This window comes from Loxodonta africana, chromosome 20 (genome assembly GCF_030014295.1).
Source record: "Loxodonta africana isolate mLoxAfr1 chromosome 20, mLoxAfr1.hap2, whole genome shotgun sequence".
Taxonomy (NCBI): domain Eukaryota; kingdom Metazoa; phylum Chordata; class Mammalia; order Proboscidea; family Elephantidae; genus Loxodonta; species Loxodonta africana.
Genome location: NC_087361.1, coordinates 68,477,469 through 68,504,378, shown reverse-complemented (window position 1 = coordinate 68,504,378; position 26,910 = coordinate 68,477,469). Strand labels below are relative to the sequence as shown.

The 26,910-nt window shown below is 45.7% G+C and overlaps 1 protein-coding gene across 1 annotated transcript in view; it reads right to left on the bottom strand.

The window, feature by feature from the left end:
• Nucleotides 1–2,735: 2,735 nt before the first annotated feature.
• Nucleotides 2,736–26,910, bottom strand: part of PM20D1 (peptidase M20 domain containing 1) — a 28,311-nt gene continuing 4,136 nt past the window's right edge. Inside the window, exons 3-13 of the mRNA XM_064273295.1 lie at nucleotides 26,320–26,552; nucleotides 25,807–25,893; nucleotides 25,155–25,288; nucleotides 24,761–24,880; nucleotides 23,886–23,961; nucleotides 23,358–23,419; nucleotides 23,027–23,105; nucleotides 19,180–19,251; nucleotides 11,157–11,325; nucleotides 8,196–8,295; nucleotides 2,736–6,545 (exon numbers count right to left, since the gene is read on the bottom strand). Coding sequence (XP_064129365.1) covers nucleotides 6,422–6,545; nucleotides 8,196–8,295; nucleotides 11,157–11,325; nucleotides 19,180–19,251; nucleotides 23,027–23,105; nucleotides 23,358–23,419; nucleotides 23,886–23,961; nucleotides 24,761–24,880; nucleotides 25,155–25,288; nucleotides 25,807–25,893; nucleotides 26,320–26,552 — 1,256 coding nt within the window. The 3' untranslated portion in view covers nucleotides 2,736–6,421. The remainder of the gene's footprint in view (nucleotides 6,546–8,195; nucleotides 8,296–11,156; nucleotides 11,326–19,179; nucleotides 19,252–23,026; nucleotides 23,106–23,357; nucleotides 23,420–23,885; nucleotides 23,962–24,760; nucleotides 24,881–25,154; nucleotides 25,289–25,806; nucleotides 25,894–26,319; nucleotides 26,553–26,910) is intronic.

Sequence of the window (26,910 nt, the reverse complement as noted above, 5' to 3'; positions counted from 1 at the left end):
AGTGTAGAATTTGTAACAGCTGAACACGGTGGCTAAGGAACATTTTGTAGTATCAAATCATTTATATTGATCTCAAATTTTTATGTTTGTAGGTCTAGATGTAACATACATGAAACATGATACTGATTCTTTTCATCGACAACCAGATGGGTGTTGAATACTACAATCGCATAGTTTCATTTTTATAAAAATATTTAATTAAATTTAAACTTTCAAAACATTTTAATAAAATGTTCTGCTCTTGAGTAGGAACTTTGTCTCCTCCTATGACCTCCTCCCAAAGAAAAGAGTATTAGGTCCAGAACGGGACAGACGCTTAGCAACCCAGGTCAAAATCGCAAGGGACTCCGGCCAAACTTTATCCCTTTTCTTTTCCATTCTCTTTGCTTTTGAATGAGTGAGGTGTAAGTAACAAGTTTGAGATAAGTCCCTGATTGGGGGTGGGGGTGTAGCATGTACTTGTGATTATCTGCCCCAGTTCCCGCAAGGTGGGTTTAGGGAGTGGTAGATGGATGAAGGTGGAGTTCAAGGGGGGTTAACACGCTGGGCTGCTAACCTAAAGGTGGAGATTTGAGTCTACCCACAGGTGCCTCAGAAGAAAGGGCTGGTGATCTGAAAAATCAGCCATTGAAAACCCTGTGGAGCATAGTTTTACTTTTACATGGGGTCATCATGAGTCAATCGATAATGATGGCAACTGGTTTACATGGAAAAGGGTGGGGTGAGGAAAGTCCTGGATTCATTACCCCATCCTGCCCAGATCCCTGGGGCTCGCGTTGTCCTGGCCAGGCTGGTAGTTTGAGCCACTCTCTCCAGCAGCCCTCAGGGACTGCAGGGCTGGAATGTCTGTGTTCTCAGAGCCAGGCTTTGCAACAGTTCCCACTCGGTGGGCTTGGCAGACTGTCCTGTCTGGGTCAGGAGGAGGGTTGTGAGATGGGATGTGGAAGAGTCCCCAGCTTATCCTTCTCCCTGTCACTCCACGGGCCATTAGAGACCTGGCTGTCCCAAACTCAGAGAAGAAAGGAGAGGAGCTGAACCCACGGACTGGGGATGGAGGTGGTGAGAAATGCTGGCAGATGGAGAGGTGTGAATAGGGAGAGGACACCCAGGGGAACACAGAGAGCCCATGCTAAGAATGAGATCCACCAGCAGAGCAACTCTGTCCTTGAGATCCCCTGGGTCAGGATGAACAAGCCACATACCACAGGCTCTTGTGGCAGGCAGCATGGTGCAATTGAAAGAGTGCTGGACGTGGGGATTTTTGACCTGCCTTTGACTGTGACTTCCTCCAGCCTCCGTTTCTTCCTGAGTATTACTAGCACAGTCTTTAGAGTTAGACAGACTGTGCTCTTTACAGCTGCATGACTTTAGACAAGTCACTTAACATCTGAGTCTCAGTTGCCTTATCTGTAAAACAGGGGCAATAATACTTAAGAATTTTGGTGAGGATTAAATATGATAATTGATGCGAAGTAGATCCTCCTGGTAACTTAGGATCATAGAATAACAGTGAGTTTGGGGCCAGGTGACTGCCCCCAGCCCACTGTGTAACCTCTTTGAGGCCCAATTCTTCAGCTTTAAGATGCCCTCCTCAAGGTGTCCTTGCGGGGCTCTGGTAAGGTAAGGTGTATAAAAGCACTTTGTCCAGCTCTGTACAAGTGTGAGGGATTATTTTTGTTCTTTTGCTCACCCTCTAACAAAGGCTGAGTAAGTACTGAAGGAGCCAAAAGAGAGAGGGTGAGGGAAGGAATGAGAATCTTGGGGCGGTAGCAAAAAAAGCTTGAATAATCTCCACACTGTTTCTAACTCTTTCCATTAAGCCTGTGCTCCCGGGAGCAGCTCACATCCACAGGGGGTAGGCGAGGAATTGGGGGGCAGGGGAAGTGTGAGGAGAGGGGAAAGGAGGAAGGCATGGAAGGTCCTTGTCTGCTGAGGAAATAAAGAGGGAGTCTCTTAAGTCCCAGCCCGCTCTGTGTCTCCCTCTGTAACCCAACTCCCTCGTGATCCAGAAAGCACAGCTCCCAGCCTTGAGCCAAGAAATGCTGTCTTCCCATGTCCCCCACCTGGCAGCTACTGCGCGGACTCAACTGTGCTCAAGGTTAGATTCTAGAGGATAAAGACAGGCGCTCCAGCGTTCCCTAAGTAAGGGAGGACGGCTTGCCTCTCCCCCACCCTCGAGAGCCAGGGCTGAGACCCTCAAACCAGTTTCCCTTTCCTCCTTCCCCTCCCCCCCTACTCTTTGATTAGTCTGAACCAGGACACGGATGCCTGGGCCAGGGCCCTGCTGGTCCTGGGCTCCACCGAGAGGAGTTCATCCCTCAGGAGCTCAGCCCATAGGAAGTGCCAGGGAAATGTTTCCACAGATTAGTGCCTCTTGGGGTGAGAGAGCAGCAGCAGGTGACAGGAATAGGGCTGGGGAGGGGTCAAAGCCCAGGGAGCCCTGGGGAGCAGCCCAAGGACAGAGGCCGTCTTCTCCAGCCTTCGGCTTCCAGAACCAGGTATTTGGGGTTCCTCAAAGCCCCTTGCCTCAGTTTCACCCCTTAGTGACCAGTTGGTGCTACAGAGATCATTTTATTTGACCAATTGTTGTGGCAATTACAGTAAAATCAATTTAATTCCTGCTCCAGAGGTAGGATAAATAAATTGGAGGGTAGGAGAAGGGATGCAGGGGCAGGAGAGAAGCAATAAAGAAACAGCTATAGAATTAAAAAAAAAAAAAAAAACCCACTGCTGTTGAGATGATTCTGACTCATGGTGACCCCATGTATTACGAAACAGAACTGCTCCAAAGGGTTTTCTTGGCTGTAACTTTTTTTATTTTATTGAGTTTTTGGTGAAAGTTTACACAGCAAGTTAGGTTCCCATCTGACATTTTCCACACAAATTGGTCACTGGCATTAGTTACGTTTATCACATTTGTCCACGTTCTCTTTAACTGTGTCTATACCCATCCATATGTGCTCAAACACTCGTCATTACTTTGGTTGTGTTGTGCTCACTATATCCACATCCCGGGCCACTTCTCCCATCTCCATAAATAAAAAGTCTTCATGGTCTAAAGCCTACTTTCCCCTCCCCGCTCCTTTCCCTGGTAACCACCAGTGAACATCTCTATTCATCTGTTCTTGTCTTCTTCTAAAAGAGGGATCACACTATATTTGTCCTTATACGCTTGACTTACTTCACTGAGCATTATGCCCTCCAGGTCCATCCATGTTCTGTTTCGGGGACTCATCATTGTTCTTTATGGTTGCGTAGGATTCCACTGTACGTATGTACCACAATCTATTTATCCGTTCCCGTTGGTAGGCACTTTGGTTGTTTCCATTTATTTGCTATTGTGAATAAAGCAGCAATGAACATAAGTGTGCATATGTCTGTTCGTGTCATTATTTTTAGGTCTTTCGGGTATATACCAGACAGCCCTGGTGGTGCAGTGGATAAAAGTGCTCAGCTGCTAACCGAAAGGTCTGTGGTTTGAACCCACCAGCCATTCTACAGGAGAAAGATGTGGCAGTTTGCTTCTGTAAAGATTTACAGCCCTGGAAACCCTATGGGGCAGTTCTACTCTGTCCTATAGGGTCATTACAAGTCAGAATTGACTTAATGGCAGTGTGTTAAGGTATATGCCTAGGAATGGGATTGCTGGATCATAGAGTAGTTATTTCCAGTATTTTGAGAAAGAGCCATGCCATTTTCCAGAGTGGTTGTACCACTTTATAGCCCCATCAGCAATGGATAAGGGTTCCAATCTCCCCACATCCTCGCCAACATTTGTTATTATTATTATTTTAATCAGTGCCATTTTAGCTGAGGTAAGATTGTATCTCACTGTAGTTTTGATTTGAATCTCTCTAATGGATTAATGGATAATGATCGCAAACATCTTTTCCTATGTTTGTTGGCTGCTTGGATGTGCTCTTTGGTGAAGGTTCTGTTCATGTCCTTGCCTATTCTGTGACTGGGCTGTTTGTCTTTTTGTTGTTGAGTTGTTGCAGTTTTCCACAGATTTTAGAGATTAGACCCTCATTGGGTATATCGTTTCTGAGGATTTTTTCCCAGTCTGTAGGTTGCCTATTTACTCTTTTAATAAAGTCTTTTCATGAGCATAGGTTATTAATTTTTATGAGGTCTCATTTATCTATTTTGCTTTCTATTTGTGCCTTTGTTGCAATGTTTGTTAACCTATTTTTACAAAAGATTAGATCCCATAGTTTTTTCCCAGGAATTTTATGGTTTTAGGTTTAATGCTTAGATCTTTGATCCATTTTAGATTAGTTTTTGTGTATGCTGTGAGGTATGGGTCCTGTTTCACTTTTCTGCAGATGGATATCCAGTTTTGCCAGGACCATTTATTAAAGAGACTGTTTGTTCCCCATTGAATGGATCTGACCCCTTTTTGAAAATCAGTTGTCCACAGATATTTGGGTTTAGCTCTGAGTTCTCAATTCTAGTTCACTGGTCTATGTGTCTGTCACTGAACCAGTATCAGGCTGTTTTGATTACAGTAGCCGTATAAAACCGAAAACCAAACCCAGTGCCGTTCAGTCGATTCCGACTCATAGCGACCCTATAGGACAGAGTAGAACTGCCCCATAGAGTTTCCAAGGAGCGCCTGGTGGATTCAAACTGCCAACCCTTTGGTTAGCAGCCATAGCACTTAACCACTATGCCACCAGGGTTTCCAACAGTGGCCATATAGTATATTTTCATATTAGGGAGTGTGATGCCTCCTGCTTTGTTCTTTTTCTTCAATATTGCTTTGGCTATTCTGGGTTTTTTCCTTTCCACATGAAGTTGGTCATTAGTTTTTCCATTTCAGTAAATAATGTTTTTGGGTTTTGTATCGGGATTGCATTGTATCCGTAGATCACTTTAGGTAACGTTGACATTTTCATTATATTAAGCCTTCTGATCCATGAGTACAGGGTGTCTTTCTAGTTCTGTAAGTCTCTTTTCCTCTTGTGTAGTAGTGTTATATAATTCTCATTGTATAAGTCTTTTATGTCCCTGGTTAGGTTTATTCCTAGTTATTTCAAGATGTCACTTTGAGGACTAAGGTTTGCCTGACCAAAGTCATGGTATTTTAAATTGGCTCATATGCGTGCAAAAGCTGGAATGAATGAATAAGGAAGACCATAGAATTGATGCCTTTGACTTATGGTGTTGGTGAAGAATATCGAATATACCATGGACTGCCAGAAGAATGAGAAGTACAGCCAGAGTGCTCCTTGGAAGCAAGGATGGCGAGACCTCAACTTACATACTTTGGACATGTTATCAGGAGGGACCAGTCCCTGCAGAAGGACATCATGCTTGGTAAAGTAGAGGGACAGCAAAAAAGAGGAAGACCCTCAACGAGATGGATTGACACAGTGGCTGCAAAAATGGGCTCAAATTATAGCAATAACTGTGAGGATGACACAGGACCATGCAGTGTTTTGTTTTGTTGTACATAGGGTTGCAATGAGTTGGAATGAACTCGATGGCACCTAACGACATTGTTTCTTTAATTTCTTCTTCAGACTAGTCTTTGTTAGTGTAGAGGAACCCAACTGAGCTTTGTTGATCTAGCAACATTGCTATATTCTTCCATTAGTTCCAGCAGTTTTCTAATGGAATCTTTAGGGTCTTCTACGACGTATAGGATCATGTCACCTGCAAACAGAGAAAGTTCTACTTCTTTTCCGATTTGGATACCTTTTATTTGTCTTTCTTGTCTTATTGCTCTGGGTAGGAGTTCCAGTAAAATATTGAATACGAGTGGTGATAATGGGCAACCTTGTCTCATTCCTGTTCTCAAAGGGAAGGCTCTTAGCCTTCCTCTGTTGACTATAATGTTGGCTGTTGGTTTTGCATATATTTAACTATAACCTTTATGGAAACATATCACCAGGCCTTTCTTCTGTGGCACTACTGGGTGGGTTCAAACCACTAACGTTTAGGTTTATAACTGCTTGTGCCACCCAGGAACTTTAAAGGACAGGAGGAAAAAGGTAGAAAGGAAGTTACAGCACAGAGAAATATATAAGCCCTGGAGGAGGCAGCCCAGCAAGAGTACCTTAAATTAAACACTTTCACAGGTAAACTCTGGTTGAGATTTTTCAAATCTTCATTTGCTAAATCAGGCCTGGAGGGCGGAGCAGCTACATAACCAGCATTAAAGAGACGAGCCAGAGAGTTCTAAGACAGGCAAGACAGTAAAAAGCCAGGCAGTTGAAGGATGGACATTCCAGGAGGAAGGGAGAGGCCAGATTCCTGCTGGCCAGCCCTTACCCCCAGCCACGTTACTGGGTGAGTCTAGGAGTGAGCAAGGCAGGTGAGCAATGCATTATAATGTAGTTTTGGCCAGAAATCTCATCAAGATTGGCTTTTTCCCTTGGCCTAGTCCTGGGCACTCCAACTTAGCTGCACCCCAACCTCACAGTTCGTGCACGTGAGGAACAGAGACCCGGACTGTGTCTGCATTCTGGATCAACTCAAAGATGAATTTCACATGGGTCTCATAGGCTTGGACTGAGATTTTCTCGTTGAGTCCATGGATGCTAAAGGAATGAGAGATGATGCATTTTAGGGAGGAAAGGAGAGAACCAATTGCTATAGTACAAGTGTTGTTAAAGAACACTCCCTCTTCACCTCCTCACCCCCTCTCCGGTAACCCCCCAAAGCCACAGACCTCTGACCCTCCAGGTGTAGGAAGGTGACAGGTGGGGGAGGCTACTTGTAAGACATGTTGGTCTTCCCTCAAGGACCCATGCTCGTGGCCAAAAAAAAGCAGAGTAGATAATGGATAACCTCCAGGGAGTTCAAAATCATCTCCCATGCTAGAACCCATTTGGTAATTTCTCCTCTGGGAGGTCGATCTTCCTAATTCTCCTTCTCTTAGGCCAGGGTCCCTAGCTAGACTTAACTCTCAGCCAGCCTCCCATACCCCCAACTTACTGGGGTATGAGAGGGTTGGGAGGGCAACTGCCCAGAGTATCCATCTGATGCTCTGCTTCACTTAGGAACATTACTGTCAGATCTCATGCCCACCAACTGGCCTTCCCACAACTTAAGAAAACAAAACAAACAACTACCAAACCATACATGTAATCTCAAAGATGAAAGGAAATTAAGAGTAATCACCTGCCCTCCTTAAAAAACAAAACACGATAGCTGTTCTTAAGCTCATATTTAGATTTTTCCTTCTGTTGGCAACTGATTCAGTGTGAGGAAAATAGGTCTGGATGTGATAAGAAGCAGAGAGGGAAATGGAAGTCACTCCCCACCTTGGAATTAAAAATTCAATGGAAAAAAAACCCAGTTATCGTGGAGTCGATTCCAACTCAGGGCTGCCACGTGTGCCACAGTAGAACTGTGCTCCATAGGATTTTCAAGGGCTGATTCTTCAAAGGTAGATTGCCAGGCCTTTCTTCTGGGGCACCTCTGGCTAGACTCAAACCTCCAACCTTTTGGTTAGTAGCCAAATAAGTTAACTGTTTGCAACCAAAAAACAAAAAAACAAACCCACTGCTGTCAAGCTGATTCCGACTCATAGTGACCCTACAGGACAGAGCAGAATTGCCCCATAGGGTTTTGTAATCTTTATGGAAACACACCGCCACTTCTTTCTCCCATGGAACAGCTGGTGGGTTTGAGCTGCCAGCCTTTTGGTTAGCAGCCAAACGCTTAACCACTGCACCACCAGGACACCTTTAACTGTTTGCACCACCCCAGAACTGAACTCCAAAGAACCCACAAAACAAAACAGTAATTCACACACGGAGGTTATGCTTTGGATTTCCATAGTGTGCTTCTTCCTGAAAATTTAAAGCATATGCCCACCTCTGACTTCATGGGTGCCTACATTTCACTGAGTCGTAAGAGCTCTGAGTCTCCCCATTCTGTAGTTGAGGTCCAAGGGGTTAAGGTGCTCCCAAAGGGAGCATGAGCTGGGATTAGCACCCAAGGGCCATAATTCCACCAGGTTCTCACCCCTGAAAAGTAGGGGCCAATTACCACAAGTTCTAGGAAATGTCAAGACTATGGCAATGAGGACAGTTGGCCAGCCAGGTTCTACAATGACTCCATTTTAGTCTGTGCAAACCACAGTCTTTCCCATTCTGTGGACTGTCAGGAGAATGAGGTGAGAAATAGACAGGTCACGTGTGTCTTCTCTCTTCCCTCCTGCTGCTTAAATCTGTTTCACTCACCCAGTGAAGTCCTGAGGTCGGAGGTAGAATGGGTTGAATCGGTAGATGCCATTGGAAAGGTTCTTATAGTGTCTACTGTCTGTGTTGCCAATACAAGTACCTAGAAAGGGACGATTAAGAAGAATGGGGCTTTATGTGAGCAACCAAGCCAAGGAAGTGGCCAGAGGTGGGCTGGCTGGAAAATTAGTGTGCCTGGGTACTACACAGCAATGCCTGGTCCCTTGGGAGGTCTGTGGCTACTGACTCTCAAAACCTTAGTAAAGCACCAGGAACATGGAATTGCCCCTCTAGGGCATCAGTGAGGTTATCCTTTGAATCGTTCAAAACTCGATTCTTTCTCTCCATGATGACCAGGGTGGTTATCTTCATTTTCACACCCATAGCCAGGGGCATTTGCTATTTTAGAAACGAAGGTCTAGATATCACTTCTTTTTTTTTTTTTTTTTTATATAGTTTAATTATTTTGTTGTTATTGAGGACATACACAGCAAAACACAGCAATTCAATAGTTTCTACCTATACAATTCAGCGACACTGATTACATTCTTGGAGTTGTACAACCATTCTCATCCTCCTTTTCTGAGTTGTCCCTCCTTAATTAATATACACTCCTTGCCTCCAAAGGTTTCTGTCTAATCTTTTGAGTTGCTGTTGTCAATTCGATACCACCAAAAAAACCAATCAAACAAACAAAAACCAAAGCCAACAGAGAACCTCTAGGACACAGCAGAGCTGGCCCAGAGAGTTTCCAAGGCTGTGTTTATAGAGGTAGACTGCCACATCCTTCTCCCGAGGAGTGGCTTGGTAGCAGCCAGGCACTTAACCACTGTGCAACCAGGACTCCTTGAGCCCACGTAGATAATTCTTAAAAGAGCATAATGCTTATGGCACGCATTTTTTTACCGGTTAAGCCAAACTACTGTTTGGTTTTAAGCAGATATCACTTCTTTATTGCTTGATCCTTAGTCTCTATAACCCTGGGTCAGAGGTAAATACTCTCTGGGGGAACTTTGTTGTCATTGTGTGCCTTCAGTCATTCAGATTCACAAACTCAATAGATGACTCTATAGGACAGAGTAGAGCTGCCCCATACAGTTTCCTAGGCTGCAATCTTTATGGGAGCAGATCATTAGGTCTTTTCTCCCACGAACCAACTGGTGGATTCAAACTGCTGACCTTTCAGTTAGCAGGCAAGTACTTAATGATTGCGCCACCAGAGCGCCTTGGGGGGAACTTTACTGCTGTAAAATGTAATCCTTTTGAAGTAGAACATAATTTCCTGTTAATCTCTTCCTTTGAAGGATGACCTTCTCTTCCTAGAGTCAAACCTCAGGTTTGGAAATTCCAGGATACTCTCTCCAGTTTTTTGCTCTCAAAGGTGGTAGCAGGTGACCTCACCCCAGCTAGGGTTGGGACTTGTCCCTAATAGCAGTGTTCTGTGGGAAAAGGTATCCTGGAACATCAGCTCAAGTGTGGTGGATGGTTTGAGATGGGAATTTGTGTTTCTTTCTACTTCCCTTTCCTGGTTTCAAATAGGTAGACAGGCTTTCACAATTCCTTGCTTTGGGGGATTTCTGCCTGTCAATTTCTGCCTAACTTTTTTTATGTAAAAGCCTAACCCTGTTGGTGGGATTATGGAAAGTGTCCCAGAAGGGAGGGGATGGGGTAGGGAACCTTTGAGGGCCAAGAGACGAAAATCTGGGGACAGTGACGGGCAGGGTCTTTGGATGGTGGAGACTCAGGCCCTGCTCTGAAGCAGGACCTCAAGGAGAGGACCTTAGAGGGAATGTGTGACTCTTAGGTCTAGAGTGAAAGACCCATTCCTCAACCAGACCAGGGGGTTGGGAAACCTCTAACCTGAAGCGACCTTTGGCTAGGACATGGATGTCTCAGAGATAACCACGAGGACTGGTGACCACTGACTGAGAGACTCTGATACTATGTAGCTGATCAGACTCTGAGGACCTAATTTAAGGTGTGCTTGGAGGCCTCAATAATGTTTCAGATGGAATTTCCGAAGGAATGGGGGCTTATAGTTAGATTTAAATTGATTAAAAAAAAAAAAAAAAAAAGCTACTTTTTATACACCTGAATCTGTGGATGAAAATTTTCACTGTAAGTGCCTTAGGGGCCCATGCCTGGCCAGAACAGGTCCTAAGTGTGAGCTCAGCAAATGTTTGGGGAAATCTGTGATTGAATCTAGATTAAGGACGATAGACCTTAACATTAGAGCATGTCATCCTCACACTGCGGATCAGAGATTCTCAAGCTGTGGTCAGCCATTATTTCCTCAAGAATCCCCTGGGCATGTGTTAAAAGAGCAGATTCCAGGGCCCCCTCCCAGATCTGGTTAACTAAAATCTTTGGGAGTGGGTCCAGAAAATCTACATTTTAGCAAGTTCCCTAGGTGACCCTTTTCCACTCTTAAATTCATGAACTACTGTTTACACCACCTAGATTTGGATGGTATGCTAGAAGACTTGGGAGAGTGCTTAGAAGCAGAGCTGCTGGCTTTGGTTTTGGTTGGGAACGGTGGATAGGGTTAATGCCAATGGTATGGGCCCTTCAGACTTTTACGGGCTGAGAATTCTGAACCCTGCTGTTGAGCTGTTACCCTAGAATGGATCAGACCCAGAATCTGGGAGGAACTTGGTTCCCTCTGTGGCTCCTACAGAGGAGGGGGGAGTCTAGGCCTATCCTCACCTCCAAGTCAGAGTGGCCGGCCTAAGTTAAGCAAGGACCCAGGCTTGACTGACCTAATTTATTGTTTCTGCTCTTTCCTGTTTGCTTTCTCACTTCCACTCTGAGGGGAAAATACCATTCCAGTCCCATCAGCAGGGGAAGTAGCCAGCTGTTTCCAGGCTAAACAGCTGGCATGGGGGTAGAGCAGCAGACACGAGATAGGAAACAATTCCAACCCTCCCCCCCACCTCCCCGCAACCACAGCTGATGAAGTCATACCTGGGGCGACAATACTGACTTCTGGGAAGACAGAGTGTATGGTATGGCGAAGCAGCTGGTAGCCCAAGGCCTGGTTGTCAGAGGGGCTGACGGGCTCGGGGTCAAAAGCACTTAACACGTGTAACTGGACTCGGTCATCAGCCACGATGTTCTTGACCAGTTCTAAGACCTCCAGGGTGGAAACAAAGGGAGTTTGATTTCTTACTGATCTGCTATCCAACTACCATACGAATTCAAATAGTCCTGATTGCTCTTCAGCAAGGCAAAGCCCTGGAGCGTACAGAGGGAACTCATCATTTTGGCACTGGGACCTCAATTTCAGCTGACTGACTACAGGAGATCTAAGAGCTGGGTGTTCTTGAAAAGTAATCTATATAGCACGATAGATTTATTTATTCACTCTACTTTAGATGAAGATCTATAGAACAAACCAGTTTCTCATCAAACAGTTAGAACACACACTATTCTATGACATTGGTTAACAACCCCATGACATGTCAACACTCTCCCTTCTCAACCCTATTACCAGCTTTCTTGTTCCCTCCTGCCTTCCTGCCCCTGCCTCAGGGCTGGTGTGGCCCTTTAGCCTTGTTTTGTTCAATGGGTCTGTTTAATCTTTGCCTGAAAGGTGAACCTCAGGAGCGACCTCATTACTGAGCTGAAAGGGTGCCCGAGGGGCATTCTCTAAGGGTTTCTCCAGTCTCTGTCAGACCAGTAAGTTTGGTCTTTTTATTTTTTTGAGTTAGAATTTTGTTCTACGTTTTTCTCCAGCTCTGTCTGGGACCCTCTATTATGATCCCTGTCAGAGCAGTCAGTGGTGGTAGCCAGGCACCATGTAGTTGTACTGGACTCAGTCTGGTGAAGGCCGTGGTAGATGTGGTCCATTAGTCCTTTGGACTAATCCTTCCCTTGTGCCTTTCGTTTTCTTCATTCTTCCTTGCCCTAGAAGGGGTGAGACCAGGGGAGTATCCTAGATGGCTTCTCACAGGCTTTTAAGACCCCAGACACTACTCACCAAAGTAGAATGTAGAACTATGCTATGCCAATTGAGCTAGATGTTCCCCAAGACCAAAGCATGATAGATTTAGGTCAGATGTTTGGAAGGCTTGTCTTCTAGCCATGAGCACGATGGGGAATTAGAAAAGTAGGGAATTAAGTGTCCTTTGCCTTGGACTATGAGCCATGGGTCAGAGAACTGAGCATAGGAGGAAGGGGTGAAAGCGGCGTAGAAGAGACAGGAGAATATGAATCTCCATGATCTTGAGGTGAGGGGATGGATGTGATGATTTCATTTCAAGCTGGGGGGGTCTCAAACAGGTGATGAAAGGGTCACATGCTTTTCCTTCCCCTCTCTGGGCATCCCTGCTTCCTGTTTGTGACGACCTGTCCTGGAGCCAGGAAGATGAGCTCAACGCAGACAAAAAGTCATGAGTTGAGGGACTCGTATTCAAGTGTTCTCTCTGCCTCCTTTCCTCAGGAAGGAACCCAAGGAAGCTCCTAGAAAATTTAGTCTGAAATGACTAGAGCTGAATCCAGCAAAGTTCTTGGTCCCAGGCAGGATACAGACCAGGTCCTGAGGATCAGGTCACATGGAGCCACGTGGGGATGGACCAGGAGGCTGGTTTAGGGTGGCCCCCAAAACCTACCAAGCCATTCAGGGAAAGCTCCAGCACTAGTCCCAACCCAATTGATCAGTAGTTGCTTTAACACTGACTGCCCAGGAAGGAGGTTGTCCCATAGCTGGGATCACCTGAATGGGGGCATTACCTCAACAGTGCCCCTTTCAGGTCAGGGTCCCCTAGACACATGCTAGGAGCTGAGTCTGGAAAGGAAATGTGGGTTTCTACTTCCGTCTTAACCAATTGCCATCAAGTCGACTCTGACTCATGGTGATCTTACGTGTATCAGAATATAACTGTGCTCTGTAGGGTTTTTTTTTTTTTTTCCATAGGGTATTCAATGACTGATTTTTTAGAGGTAGATTACCAGGCTTTTTTTCTGAGGCATCTCTGGGTAGACTCAAACCTCTAACCTTTTGGTTAGCATCTGAGTGTGTTAACCATTTACACAACCAAGAGACTCCTGTTTTTGGCTTAGAAGCCACCATTTGAGCCAAACCAAACTCCCTGCCATTGGATGGCAGAGGCATCAATTCACTACCAGAGCTCATTTTCTCTCTAGCACATATGACCCAAATATTCAAATACAAACATTAATGTACAGTTTTGGGTCTCACAAGGTCTGTCTGGCCTCACAATGGCTATGCATTAGTGCTCCCTAAGTACATAAAGGTTCAGTTGGCATGGGGTAGAGGCAGAACCAGGGTGGGATTCACCTAAGATAGATTCCTGGTGGCAGGAACTTTGAGCCAGAGTTTGAAGGAAACTGATGGAGAAGAGGCAGGAGACAATCCTGAGCATGGAGAGTGGCATGTACAAAAACTGAGCAGTGACACCTAACTTTGTGCCTCCGACAGCTAATTACAGCTATGTGGCCTTGGGCAAGTTCTTTAACTTCTCTGTGCCTCAGCTTGCTCAACTGTTTAATGTAGATTATAGTAACACCTACCTTAGGAGGCTGTTGATACTACTATCTGAGTTAATAATATATTTAACATGCTTAGGCCAGTGCCTGGCACACTGAGTAGGCACTCAATAACCATTAGCTGACTGGGCAAGAATCAGACACACAGCTGGGACTAGGACTAGGAGGAGGGATGTGCCAATGGTAGGAGGGGCATCAAAGTTTACTTTAGAGCACACTGATCTCATTTCTCTGATCTCCCACAGTCCTTATAGCACATTCCCACAATTTATACTTGACTGTAAACCATCATGTTGCTCTCTAATTGTTTTGTGTGTAGATATATCTTCCTCTCAAGTGAATGGGCAATTTGTTGACGCTTTCATTCTGCTGCAGGACTACTTATTAAAACATCATGGTAGGCTGTCATCCGGCCTCCGTCTGAACAACTCCAGAGGCAGGATACTTACCATCACACGTCACGTACCATTTTTGAGCATCTTGGTTATGCATGTCTCCTTATACTGAGCTGAGCTTTAGCTTCCTGTAACGTCTCTCCTTTTTAATTTTTGATACTGGTATATATACTTCACAGGACACAATAGAGCACTAGATAAGTCAGAACACTCAACAGAGTCTCATTTCTGTGGGAATTTGAGCACATCTAGCACTGTTCCCCGCTTTGGGCTGGTGCTCTCACTGCCCGGAACCCCATTCCCCAGGTCTGTGCAGGCTGGCTCCTTCTCAGTCCTCAGTGTAAACGTCTCCTCTGAGAGACCTTCACCAACCACTATAGCTATAGCAGCCTGCTGCTTCCACCCCTACCCACAATCACTCTGTGATATATCATTCTATTATTTTCTTTGTGTTACTTGCCACTTAAAAAATCACCTTGTTCAAGGACCTTCCCCCAGAGCCAACACAGAGAGAAAGCCTTAGAGCTGGTGCCCTGAATTTGGGCTTCTAGCCCTCTAAACTGTGATGAAATAAATTTCTGTTCATTAAAACAAAAACAAAACCACCTTGTTCATTTGATTACTTGCTATTGCTGTCTTTTCTGCACAAGAATGTAAGTGCCCTGTCTTATTCACCCTTGTCCCAAGTGAATGACTAGCTCACAGCTAGTCACCATCGAGTCGGCTCCAACTCATGGCAACCTCATGTATAACAGAACAAAACACTGCCATGACCTGCACCTTCCTCACAATGGTTGGTGTGTTTGAGCTCATAGAAGTCACTCATTATACACTTGGTAAGTGAATGAATGAAGGAAAAACTAAATCTTCTCCCCAACATTTTGGATAGGTAGGCATTCAGCCTCTGATTGAGCTGTTTTAATGATGAGAACTCATTATCTTCCAAGGTAGTATGTTCCAAAATTTTCCCATAAGTGGAGGCTCCCTGAGACATCTCCCCTTGGCTTTCTTTCTACTCCTTGAACCTCATTCAGAACCAAAAGCACAATGTCCATTCTACTCCAGTGCACATGGATCATCCTCCAGGAGAGACCACATGTCAGGTCACAAAGCAAGTCTCCATAAATTTAAGAAGACTGAAATCATACGAAGCATTTTCTCTGACCACAATGGAGTGAGCTAGAAATCAATAACAGAAGAAGAAGAAGGAAAAAAAAAAAACTGGAAAATACACAAACATATGGAAATTAAACAACACACTATTAAACTACCCATAGGTCAAGAGAGAAATCACAAATTTCCTAGAGTCAAATGAAAATGAAAGCACAACATACCAAATATGCATAGGATACAGTGAAGGCTGTACTCAGAGGGAAACTTAGAGCAATAAATGCTTACATGAAAAACGAAGAAAGACCTCAAATCAACAGCCTAACTTGGAAACTTCAAGAACTTGAAAGAGAAGAGCAAACTAAGCCTAAACCTACCGAAAGAAAGGAAATAACAAAGATCAGAGCAGAAATAAAAAAAATTGAAAACGGAAAAAAAAAAAAAAAAGAGAGAGATAATCAATAAAACCAGAAGTTGGATCTTTGAAAAGATCAGTGAAATGGACAAACCTTTAGCTAGACGGATAAAGAAGAGAAAAGATGCAAATAACCAAAATAAAAGACGAAACAGGGGACAGTACAACAGGTCCCACAGAAATAAAGGGAATGATGACAGAACAAACTTTCCTTTCCATATGGCGGCCTACTAAATTTCTCAAGACTCTTGGTCCTCAGAGATAGGTGCTGGAGACCTATTTATGCCTGGAATACCAGAGAGACCAGTTAAAGGAGAAGAAGGAGGACTTTGGGAGCTACCAGTGTTTCTGTCAGGTCCAGCTTAAGGGCCTGCACACTTGATCCTCAGACCTGCATGGAGTGCCCCTGAAGCACGGGCCTGGGACACTGAGGGAGAGGACTGCCCTAGAAGAAGGGGCCCTGTGAGCTTTTTCCATTCCTCCCTGGCATAGCGGGGCAGGATGGGCCTAGGGATTTCAGGGGTTTCATCAGGTGGACCAGAAAGGAAAGCCATTGTAGCAAGGGAATGCAGGGGAGGGAAGAGTGCCAGAAGCTGGGGAGATGAAAGCCCCAGCTGGGTGGAAAACAGCCTTGGAAAGGGGATGGAGTTGGAATGAGGCTGGAAAAAAACTGGTGGGAAGAAGCTCAATGAGAGGAATTAAGTGATTTGCTGGTCCCATGAGCCCCCAGAGAGAGGACAAAGGTTGGCACCTGATGAAAAGCAGCAAAGTCCAGGCTCCCATCTGTCCCAGCTCCCCCGAATGCTGGGTGGGTGACTCAGGGCAGGCCATCATCCTGCCCTACCCACCCTGCAATGAGGGGCATGCCTCCCTTCCTGTGTGAGGACAAATGAAACCATCCATGGGGGAGAACTTAGGGAGAAACCAAACCAAAAACCAAACCCAGTGCCGTCGTGTCAATTCCAACTCACAGTGACCCTACGGGACAGAGTAGAACTGCCCCAGAGTTTCCAAGGAGCGTCTGGTGGATTTGAACTGCCGGCCCTTTAGTTAGCAGCCCTAGCACTTAGCCACTACACCATCAGGGTTCCCTTAGGGAGAAAGGACCTCAGAAATCTAAGTATGGCTGATTCTCATTTACCTGTGCCACAGACTCAGGAAACACCACTTGCTCGCACCCTGCTTACTTTTGGAATGTATTGTTCATCTGACAGTTGTTGGTTTGCCCGCTTTTGATAACTTTTTGAAGGATAAGATTTACATTTGGAATTCTTTTTAGCGCAACATGATGCTTAAGTAAGCTGTCATTTCCTACACTTGCTGAGTAAGCTGTGGGACTTCCACCAGCCCTTTAGATCTCAGCTCCAACATCACTTCCTCGACAGCCTGGCCTGACCCGCAAACGAAGCCTGGTTCCTTGTTCATATTCTCAAATAGCACCAAGTTCCTTTGCGTCACAGCACTTGGCACAGTTTGGGATTAGACATTCATTTTTGTAATTTAAAAATTGATGTTCATAGCAGACTGCTGCAGGGCTCTGCCCTGAACCCTCTTGTACTTTGCATGTCCTTCCCCTGGGATCTTAGTGATTCTAGAGTTCCAATTAAGGAGCCCTGGTTGTGCAGGGGTTAACCGAAAGGTCAGCAGTTTCAACCTACCAGCTGCTCCAAGGAAGAAAGATGTGGCAGTCTGCTCCTGTGATGATTATAGCCCTGGAAACCCTATTGGGCAGTTTGACTCTGTCCTATAGGGTTGCTATGAGTAGAAATTGACTCAATGGCAATGGCTAGAGTTCCAACTATGTTGATAACACACCAACCTGTATTCTTTGAGACCTGGTGGCACAGTGGTTAAGAGCCCAGGCTACTAATCAAAAGCTCGGGAGTTCAAATCCACCAGCCACTCCCTGGAGAGCCTATGGGGCAGTTCTACTCTGTCCTAAGGGTTGCTATGAGTCGGATTCGATGCAACGGCAAGGGGTTTTTGGTTTTCTGTACCTCTAGTTCATTTCTCTCTCCAGACCTGGGGTATTTATAATCTCCAGACCTGGGGTATTTATAACTGCCTATTAGGAGCCCTGGTGGCACAATGGTTAAGTGCTCAGCTGCTAACCAAAAGGTTGGCAGTTTGGACCCACCCAGCAGATTCATGGGAGAAAGACCTGGCAATCTGCTCCTGTAAAGATTACAGCCTAGAAAACCCTGTGGGGCAGCTCTACTCTGTTACATGGGGTCGTTATGTTGGAAAATTGATTGAACAGCACACAGTAACATTAATTATAGACTTCTCAAACTTTTGAACCATTCTCTCTCTATTCAAACTTAGTCTCCTTTCTGAATTCCCAATCTTGATTAAGGACATCTGTGCCTGGCCAACTACTCAGGTTCAAAATCTTGAACCCACCCTTCCTTTCACCCCACATTCACTTATCTGCCATATCCTGCTGAACCCATCTCTCTCACCTCTGGTCGGTGCCCTCTTCTCCACCCCATAAGCATGACCTCAGTCCCGAACTTCATGCCCACTGCCTGAGATGTTGCAGCAGCTTCCTGTCTCTTCCTACTCCAGCACTTCCTCTGCATTGTCATAAGCAGGGGCAGAAGACACAACAGGCCAGGTCAGCACGGGCTGGCTTGTGCTGATTTACTAATCTGTAGTGAATAGTTTGACCCATATGATTGGTACAATCAGCATAAGTCACCCTGTGCCTACTTTGCTTACTGGGTCATCCACCCCTGTCAGGGACTATAAATTTGAAAAGAGGCTTTGATTCTGTAGGAAGGTGCTGTGGGGCTCGGAGAGAGACAGATGCCAGTCATATTTAGAAGAAGAATCTTTGATGTGGTGAAAACAATGAATTGTTCACCACAGATGATCCAGTAAGCAAGGTGAGCACTGTGCTTACCTGGCCTATTGGATAACCCGCTCCTGGTCATTAGCATTGTCCTCCTAAAAGCAAATCTGAGATATTGCTCTCCCACTTGACGACCTTTGACAGCTCTCTCGTCGACAGCCTAGAGCCCAGCCTGCTTGGTACAGCACACAGCCTTGTGCCCCAACCTATAAGGCCATTTTCATCTCCCATTGCTTCTCCCAATTTATTCTACTCTTTCACCACAATGAATGTCTTACTTCTAGCAAACTCCTATCTGTCCTTTAAGTCCCAGCTAAAATGTCTAGTGCTCAGAAGAAAGACTGTCTTAACTCTCGGAGGTGGTATCAGACCCTTCTTTGTGGTGGTTCTAGGTAATGTACTCATCCTTAGTTGTTCTAATCGCAGACAGCATTGTGGCTAAAACCACAGACTCTAGAACCAGACTGCTAGATACGTAATGTTGGGCATGGTATTTAACTGCTATGTTGCTCTGTGCCTCAGTTTCCTCACCTGCTAAGTGAAGATAATTACAGTTCCTACCTTGTAGGGTGGTTGTGAGAACTAAATAAGTATATTAGAACAGTGCCAAACACATAGCAAGCCCTGGCATTGTAGCTAAGCCCCAGTGCCGAGGGCCGTACCTCCCTGACGCCGAACCAGTCATTGGAAACATACGGTACCTACCTCCTGGACCGTCTGTGCAGGGTGAATCCGGAAGTTGACTACGGCCTGGGCCACTGAGGGGATGACATTCACCTAAAGAGAGAACTACAGTCTTTGATCTGAGCCAACCTCAAGACCGCTGTATCAGATTCCAGGCTAGGAAGAGCCAACCATCCCCAGGAGGGACAGAGGAAGCTGATTTGACCAGGGTCCAGGGTCTAATTTTCTTTAGTCTGCCTCCTGTCTTTTCTGGCCTTTGGCATGTGGTTATGTTCAGAGCTAGAGGGGTATGTTGGTTTTAGGCCAGACCATCATAATTCTTGGTTCTGGACGGGGTCACAGAGAACTGCTCAGAGCAAGACTGCTTTCTCTGCGACTGTCCAGACGTCTCTGTTTAGGTCCTGTGCTGTGCCATTGTAATTCTTCTGTTTGCCCTCCCTTTCTGAAGGCACCAGGACATTTCTGCAGCCTTTGGCATTAGTGTTTACTCAGGACAGGGCACCACAAGCCTCTGCAGGCCCCATCACGGTGTCTGATCCCAGAGGGGGATGATGCTGGTGGTGGTGATGATTTCTCACAACCAGTTGTGAAATCTGACTGTTCTTTGCCTGGCCAGGAAGACCCAGGCCCAGTTGGAGAAGGGACTTAGGCTATGGAGGGGTTTTTCCTCAGAGGCCATGACAAAGCAGACTCTCAACTGTGTATCTTTCTTTGAACTGCTACGGTGCAAAAAAGCACTAGACCAGGGGCAGATGAACTGCACTGTTAGGAATTAGCTATGTGATTAAAAAACTTTTGTGTGTGTGTGTTTTAGGTGAAAGTTTATAGCAAAATTTAGTTTTTCATTCAAAAATTTATACACGAGTTGTTCTGGGACATTGGTTGCAATCCCTGCAATGCATCAGCACTTCCCCCTTTCCACCTCAGGCTCCTTGTGGCCATTTGTCCAGTTTTCCTGTCCCTTCCTGCCTTCTTGTCTTATTTTGGGGAGTTGCCCATTTGCTCTTGTATATTTGACTGAACTAAGCAGCACATCCCTCAAGTGTGTTATTGTTTATTTATAGGCCTGTCTAATATTTGTCTGAAAAGTGGGCTTTGGGAGTGGCTTCAGTTCTGAGTTAGCAGGGGGTCTGGAGGCGATAGTCTCAGGGGTTCCTCCAGCCTCTGCCAGACCAGTAAGTCTGATTTTTTTTTTTTGTGAATATGAATTTTGTTCCTTTGGACAGATATTTTCCTTGTGTCTTTGGGTTTCTTCATTCTCTTCTGCTCCAGATGGGAAGGGAACAATAGCTGTATCTTTTTAGAGGGCTGCTTTTAAGACCCCAGATGCTACTCGCCAAAGTAGGGTGTAGAACATTTTCTTTATCAACTATGTTATGCCAATTGACCTAGACATCCCCTGAGACCACGGTCCCAGCCCTCAGCCCCAGTAACTTGGTCCCTCAAGGTGTCTGGATGTGTCTAGGAGGCTTCTATGACTTTGCCTTTGTCAAGATGTGCTGACTTCCTCTATGTTGTGTGTTGTATTTCCCTTCACCAAAGTTAACACTTGTCTACTATCTAGTTATAGTTATTTCCCCACCCCATCCCTCTCCTCCCTCGTAACCACCAAAGACTGCTTTTTTTCTGTGTGTAAACCTTTTCTTGAGTTTTTGTAACAGTGGTCTCATATAATATTTGTCCTTTTGATATTGACTTATTTCACTCAGCATAATGCTCTCCAGATTCATGCATGTTGTGAGATATTTCATCATCGTTCTTTATTGTCACGTAGTATTCCTTTGTGTGTATGTACCAGAATTTGTTCATCGATTCATCTGTTGGTGGGCACTTAAGTTGTTTCCACCTTTTTGCTATTGTGAATAAGGCTGTAATGAACACTGGTGTGTACATGTCTATGCGTGTGACAGCTCTTATTCCCCTAGGATATGTTCCTAGGAGTGGGATTGCTGGATCATATGGTATTTCTATTTCTAGCTTTTTAAGGAGGCACCGTATGACTTTCTATAGTGGTTATACCATTTTATATACCCATGAGCAGTGCCTAAGAGTTCCAATCTCCAGATTTGTGATTCTGAATAATTATTTTCTTTGAGTCTCTTTTCTCAACTGCTAAATGGGGACAATAATACTCATAGGACTGTTTTTTTCCCATTGCTATCTAGTTAATTCTGACTCATGGCAATCCCATATGTGTCAGAGTAGAACTGTGCTTCATAAGGTTTTTAATGGCTATGATCTCTCAGAAGTAGATTGCTAGGGCTTTCCATTCAAGGTGCCTCTGGGTGGATTTGAACTACCAACCTTTCAGTTAGTAGCTTAGCATGTTAACCATCTGTACCACCCAGGGACTCCATAGAGCTGTTAGGAGGATCAAATGGAGAAACAAATGTGAAAAGTATTTTGGGAAGCACTATTCAAATGCAAGGATACAACACAATGATTTTGGTGCCTACTACAGTCAGCTGGTGAAGACAACTCAGTTCCAGCTAATACACTGGACACTCCAGTCAGTTATGCCAGGAATTTAGTCCAAGGTACATTCACTTATACCCAATCTAGACTCCAGATTACCGGAGCTCCACTAGGTCACACTGTAGTCTATGCGAACGGTGCTCTCTGAAGTTGTGCTGGTGATACTGATGGTAACAGGGATGGTCTAACTCCCTCGAAGATTTCAGAAAGGCTTATACCCAGGCTAACTAGTGTGCTGGTGGCTTGGTCCTTTTAACAGAGCTGCCACGTAGCGGCCAATCCAACTGGAAGTAGACCAATTTGTTGAAAAGTGATTTTTGGATAAAAATTTATCAAAGTATTAATCCACTCAAAACTTACTTCTATAAAAGTAAACCTCATATAGAGTTTACAGAATTTATGTTTGCTAAAGCCACCCAATATTTAGTATATTTTGGAAGATGACAATGTGTATATTTTAAGTGTCGTACATATTAAAAATGTTAGATTTTATAAATAGTAGATGAATTTTTCTCTTTCAACTGAGGGTAACACCAGTTATGTTAAGGGGAAGATGTACTAATCATTCATTAATCTTGTTAGGTGGATAAATCTTTCAAAATACAGGGAGAAATAATAAAAAGATCCTTGGTGGTAGAAAGATTAGTCCATGCAGCCAAAATGCCAGGTAAATGTAAGACATGTTGAATTACATCCTGCGCACAGATCCCGAGACTTACCCCCAAAGAACCTCTCTTCACACTAGTGTAATGGTTTTTTTTGGGGGGTACAGACCTAAAGAACCAGAGGGGGGCATGGACACCTCCCAATGAAATACAGGCAGTCCCTGGGTTACGAACATCTGACTTGTCTGACTTATCTACAACCCGTAGTTATGAACCAAACCCTGTAAAAGAGTTTGTAATAACAATCAGGTGCTACTTTGTGATATGCATCAAAACATCGTTATTATTATTATTACTGTATTATTATGTTAAAGATGTCTTAGTGTATCTGGAAGTGTTTCGTTAACATTTTTTATGCATAGAAAGGTACGCTATACACTAAGCCACACATTTGACTACCTGATGGTAGCTATGAACTGTACCTAACTGTTCTAATTAACTACAAATTCAACTTAAAGGCAGATTTAGGAACGGAACTTGTTCGTAATCCGGGGACTGCCTTTACGCACACACACAAGATTTGGCCAGCAATTTCAGAGGGCTTGTAAACCTAGGCTAGAACTTTGCTCTGGAGGCTTAGCCAGCTGACGACCCAGGACAATCCAGCACTGATCCTTACTAAAACCTGTAACCAGAGAAGGAAGGAGGAGGCAGAAGATAAAGCACAGGGAGACAGGTGTGCGTGGGGAGCGAGGAAAAGGTACGTGACAGGAACCGGGCAATGTTACCTTGATTCCTGCATTGAACATGGTGAGTGCCGTGGTGGTCCTAACCAGTGCATTGGTTATGTGATTTCTCTCCAGGAACCTAAAGCAAAAGGATTAAGGTCAGATGTTAGAAAGAGTGGTCCAGTGGGGAGAAAGAAGAGGGTTGAAAGATCACTCGCTTTCCTGAACCTTGGACATCTTCAAGACTAGGAGGGATGTCTGTATATGAGTTAGATGTAGTATCTGGTGGTTGAGAGACAAGTGGTCAGGCCCAGTTAAGCCAAGAAGAGGGGACTAGGGAGTAGGTAGGTTTGGGGTTGAGAATGCATGGGAAAGAAAGACCACGATTTACCTTCTTACGAAGGGCCAAAATAGCCACAGGTTGCTCAGGATAATATTGGTGGGGAAGGAAAACTGAAAGAGAAAGTACCAGGTCAGCAGAATTATGGAGGGGTGAGCATGACAGGGTCACTCTACCTATGGCCTAGGCCTCTCTCTATATATCTGCCTTGGGGGCCCTCAGTAGTCAGAGGGCAGCTGGGTTCAGCTAGCAGTCTTTGCTAGAGGGTAAGGGATGAGGAGCCAATCACCACCTGGCTGGGCTTATGCAGCTGGTTAGAACAATTGTTTAGCAGCTTGGGAAACAGCTCCCAAGAATGCCTGGGTGGGTCAGACCTTAAGGGCTCAGATAAGCATCAACATCACGGCCCAGAGAACAAGCCAGATCCCGCCTCTTGACAGCCACCAGCTGGGAATGGGTGGGAATGGAGAGTGTACTAGTCAGCAGTAGAGGCCTTATATAACGCTGGAGGTTAGTTCTCTGCCACTCTTGCCCCCTTTTTCACAGCTGACCAGGAGTATGTGATACTCCATCCCACACCTCATTTGCCAGAAGCTCTAATGTTGTCTTCAGTGGCCCGTCTCCAAACATGTTAGGCAGTGGTGTCTGCTCCAGTCTGGAAGAGAAATGGTATTCTCAAGACTAACCCAATCCCAGCCAAAGACCAGCAGCCCAAAGGAGAGAAGGAAGGCGAAAGGAGGAAGATTCGACAAGACTGGCCGGGAGGTCTCCTATCTAATCCTATCACCTCCACCAACCCAACCATTCTGAATATCTCAAAGCACCAGCATAACCACCTTTACTCCACCAGCAGGAGGGTACCCTGTCCACAAAGTGTGAGTTAGGATGCCCTGTCTCCCCCTTCTCTGGCTTCCTGTGTGTCCACACTCATAGCCCTTCCACACTGCAGCAGAACTATCAGCCTCCTCTGCTAATGGTGAGTTCCTTGAGGACGGGGATTGTATCTATTTTGCTCACCACTGTATGCCTATCACCTGGCACAAAGCCTTGGTCATGCTAAATACTCAGCTCAACAGGTGCTGACTGAATGTGCCTCTCCTTTCCACTTTGTGACAAGAAAACAGAGCCAGAGATGAGCTCTGCTGCTCCTCACCCTACAGTTCACCCACACCAGCAGCCCTTATTTACCTTTGCCTTCCTGCTAGGGCAGGTGGAGGATCTGTACAGTTCTACTAGTCATTGCCATTGTCAACTCTAACTGCTTTTCTGGACTCTGGATGACTTCAGCTACCATATGAATGTATTGAGAGATCATCTTCTGGCCCCTAGCCCTTGCCTGGGTACTGGTGTCTCTGTCCTGTCTGTAACCCCCACTATAGCTACCTAGCCCAGCTGCAGGGCAGGAGGCTTAGCTCCCCAAACTCAAAGTGGGAAAGTGCCCAGGAGCTGCTTACCGGCTGACGGCGGCTGCGAGGATGCCAATGCTCGTCTCCTTCTGAGGAGCTGAAGAGTGGCCTGGAGTCACGTTGACTTGCAGCATGAGGTTAATGCTGCCTTTCTCTGCGACTGCAATCCTGTCGGATCCGAGACAGCCCTCCTGACTTCCTCCCAGCCAGGCTTATCCCATAGGCCCAGGGGCCTATTGGTCTCGTGGTCAGGGTCTGGGAGGTTGGCTACATGTTGCTAAAAAAATTTACACTAGAGGAGAACAGGAAGGGGGAGCTCAGATCCAGCCGAAGATTGGGGTGAAGAAGGCAGGGGTGGTTGTGTCAGCATGACTTACAGATACCAGCTGGGGTCATTTCTTACACGGTGTGAGAATCCCTGCTAAGGTGAGGTGTTACTCACTGGGCAAAGGGCTTCTTGACGTTGGGAATGAAACCATCGAGGATGAAGCTACCCTCATCCACAACGAAGGCTAGCTGGACGCCCCTTGCCTGTAGCAGGGTTGAGATCTTCCGAGCCCCGTTCTTCCCCGATACCTGCAGACATTGAACCCAGGCCCACAGTCCTTCTCAGCCTGTTCTCCAGCCCCTGTCTATGGGGCAGGGCCCTAGACAACCCTGCCTCACAGGATCTTGGAACGTCAGAGCTGGAAGGGTCCACCCCCTCATTTCACAAATGAAGAAACAGGGACATAGAAGCTGAAGTGACTTGCCCGGTGTAAAAGTAAGTGGCATCACTGTAAATACAACAGTCATTTAACCCCCTGTTCAGTTCCCTTCCCATCACACCAATGTTTCTCAAGGTGTAGGTGATGGATCACCATTCTCAGAACTCATCAGGGAGTTCGTTAAAAATTCAGATCTACTGCACAGGGCCTGGAAATCTGCACTTTGGGCAAGATCCTCAGGTAGTCCTGGCATACAGACATGCAGAGAAGTTTGCAAACCACCACAGCACATCATGGAGACTCTGAAGCTGGAGAGCAAACTGAACTAGGGTGAAGTACCGCCACCCCATGAGGGCCCAAGAGGTGGGTATACGGTGAGGAGACTACCTCCTCATCATGGCCCAGAGCAATGAAGAAAGGTCTTTGGGGGATGTAGTCCCTGATCAGGAGGAGCTCCAAGGCCTGCAGGATTGCCTGGGGGACAGAATGGAAGAGGACAAAGGCTTATTTTCTAAGTAGGAGTACCAGGGACTGAGAGACCTGCAGCTGCCTACAGCAGGGCGGGTGAGACTAGTATCAGAGACTCTCTTTAAAGAGGACAAATTCAAATGGCCCCAGGGGGCTGGCTGAGGGGAAGCAGAGCTCTGCATAAAATTCTACCCCTGGAGAAAAGTATAAACTTATCAATGTCAAAGCTGAAAGGGTCCCTGGAGATCATCTACTTTAACCCCTACTGCACAGTTGAGAAACTGAGGCCTAGAAAAGGGAAGTGACAAATGGCTGGAACCCAGGTCTCCTGGAGCCAAGGTTCTTTCTACCGCAACCTCCCGCCTTCCAGGGGTCAGCCACCCTGGGTTGATCTTTAGGGCCCCAAGGCAGAGGGAACATATGGTTTCAGACCATCACAGAGTTCTTGTTGTCCAGCGTGCCCCGACCCCAGATGAAGCCATCATGTTCCAGCCCAGAGAACGGGGGCACCTTCCAGCCTTCTGCAGGAGCAGGGACCACGTCAATGTGAGCCAACAGCAAGTAAGGCTGCAAGCTGGGGTCCGAGCCTTGGACAGTGAATAGGTGGCTGTACCCTCCCACAACTTCATGCTGGATAAAGCTGGTGCTGAACACTGTAGGAAAAACTAGAGGCAGGGGGATGAAAATCAGGGAGAGAAAGCCAGGTTTAAGTTTCTTCCAGTTTAGCTACCATTTGCTGCTCCCCTGTCCCCCCGACCCCCCCTTTTTTAAACAAGTTCTAATTCCTGAGTTTCCTGGACCATCTCTGAAATTCCTCTTCCCCATATTTTCATGCACTCTTACTACGTAATAATATATGTAATAATATGCATATCAAGACTCCACCATTAAGATAGTCAGTATCTCAAGATCTAGCTTGGTCTGATCTATAACACGTTATCACAAGTACAGTGTACAGAGCTATGCAGATGAGGGGTGTGGCCAATTTTGAATACAGTTGGCTCCAGTATCTGAATTACTCAG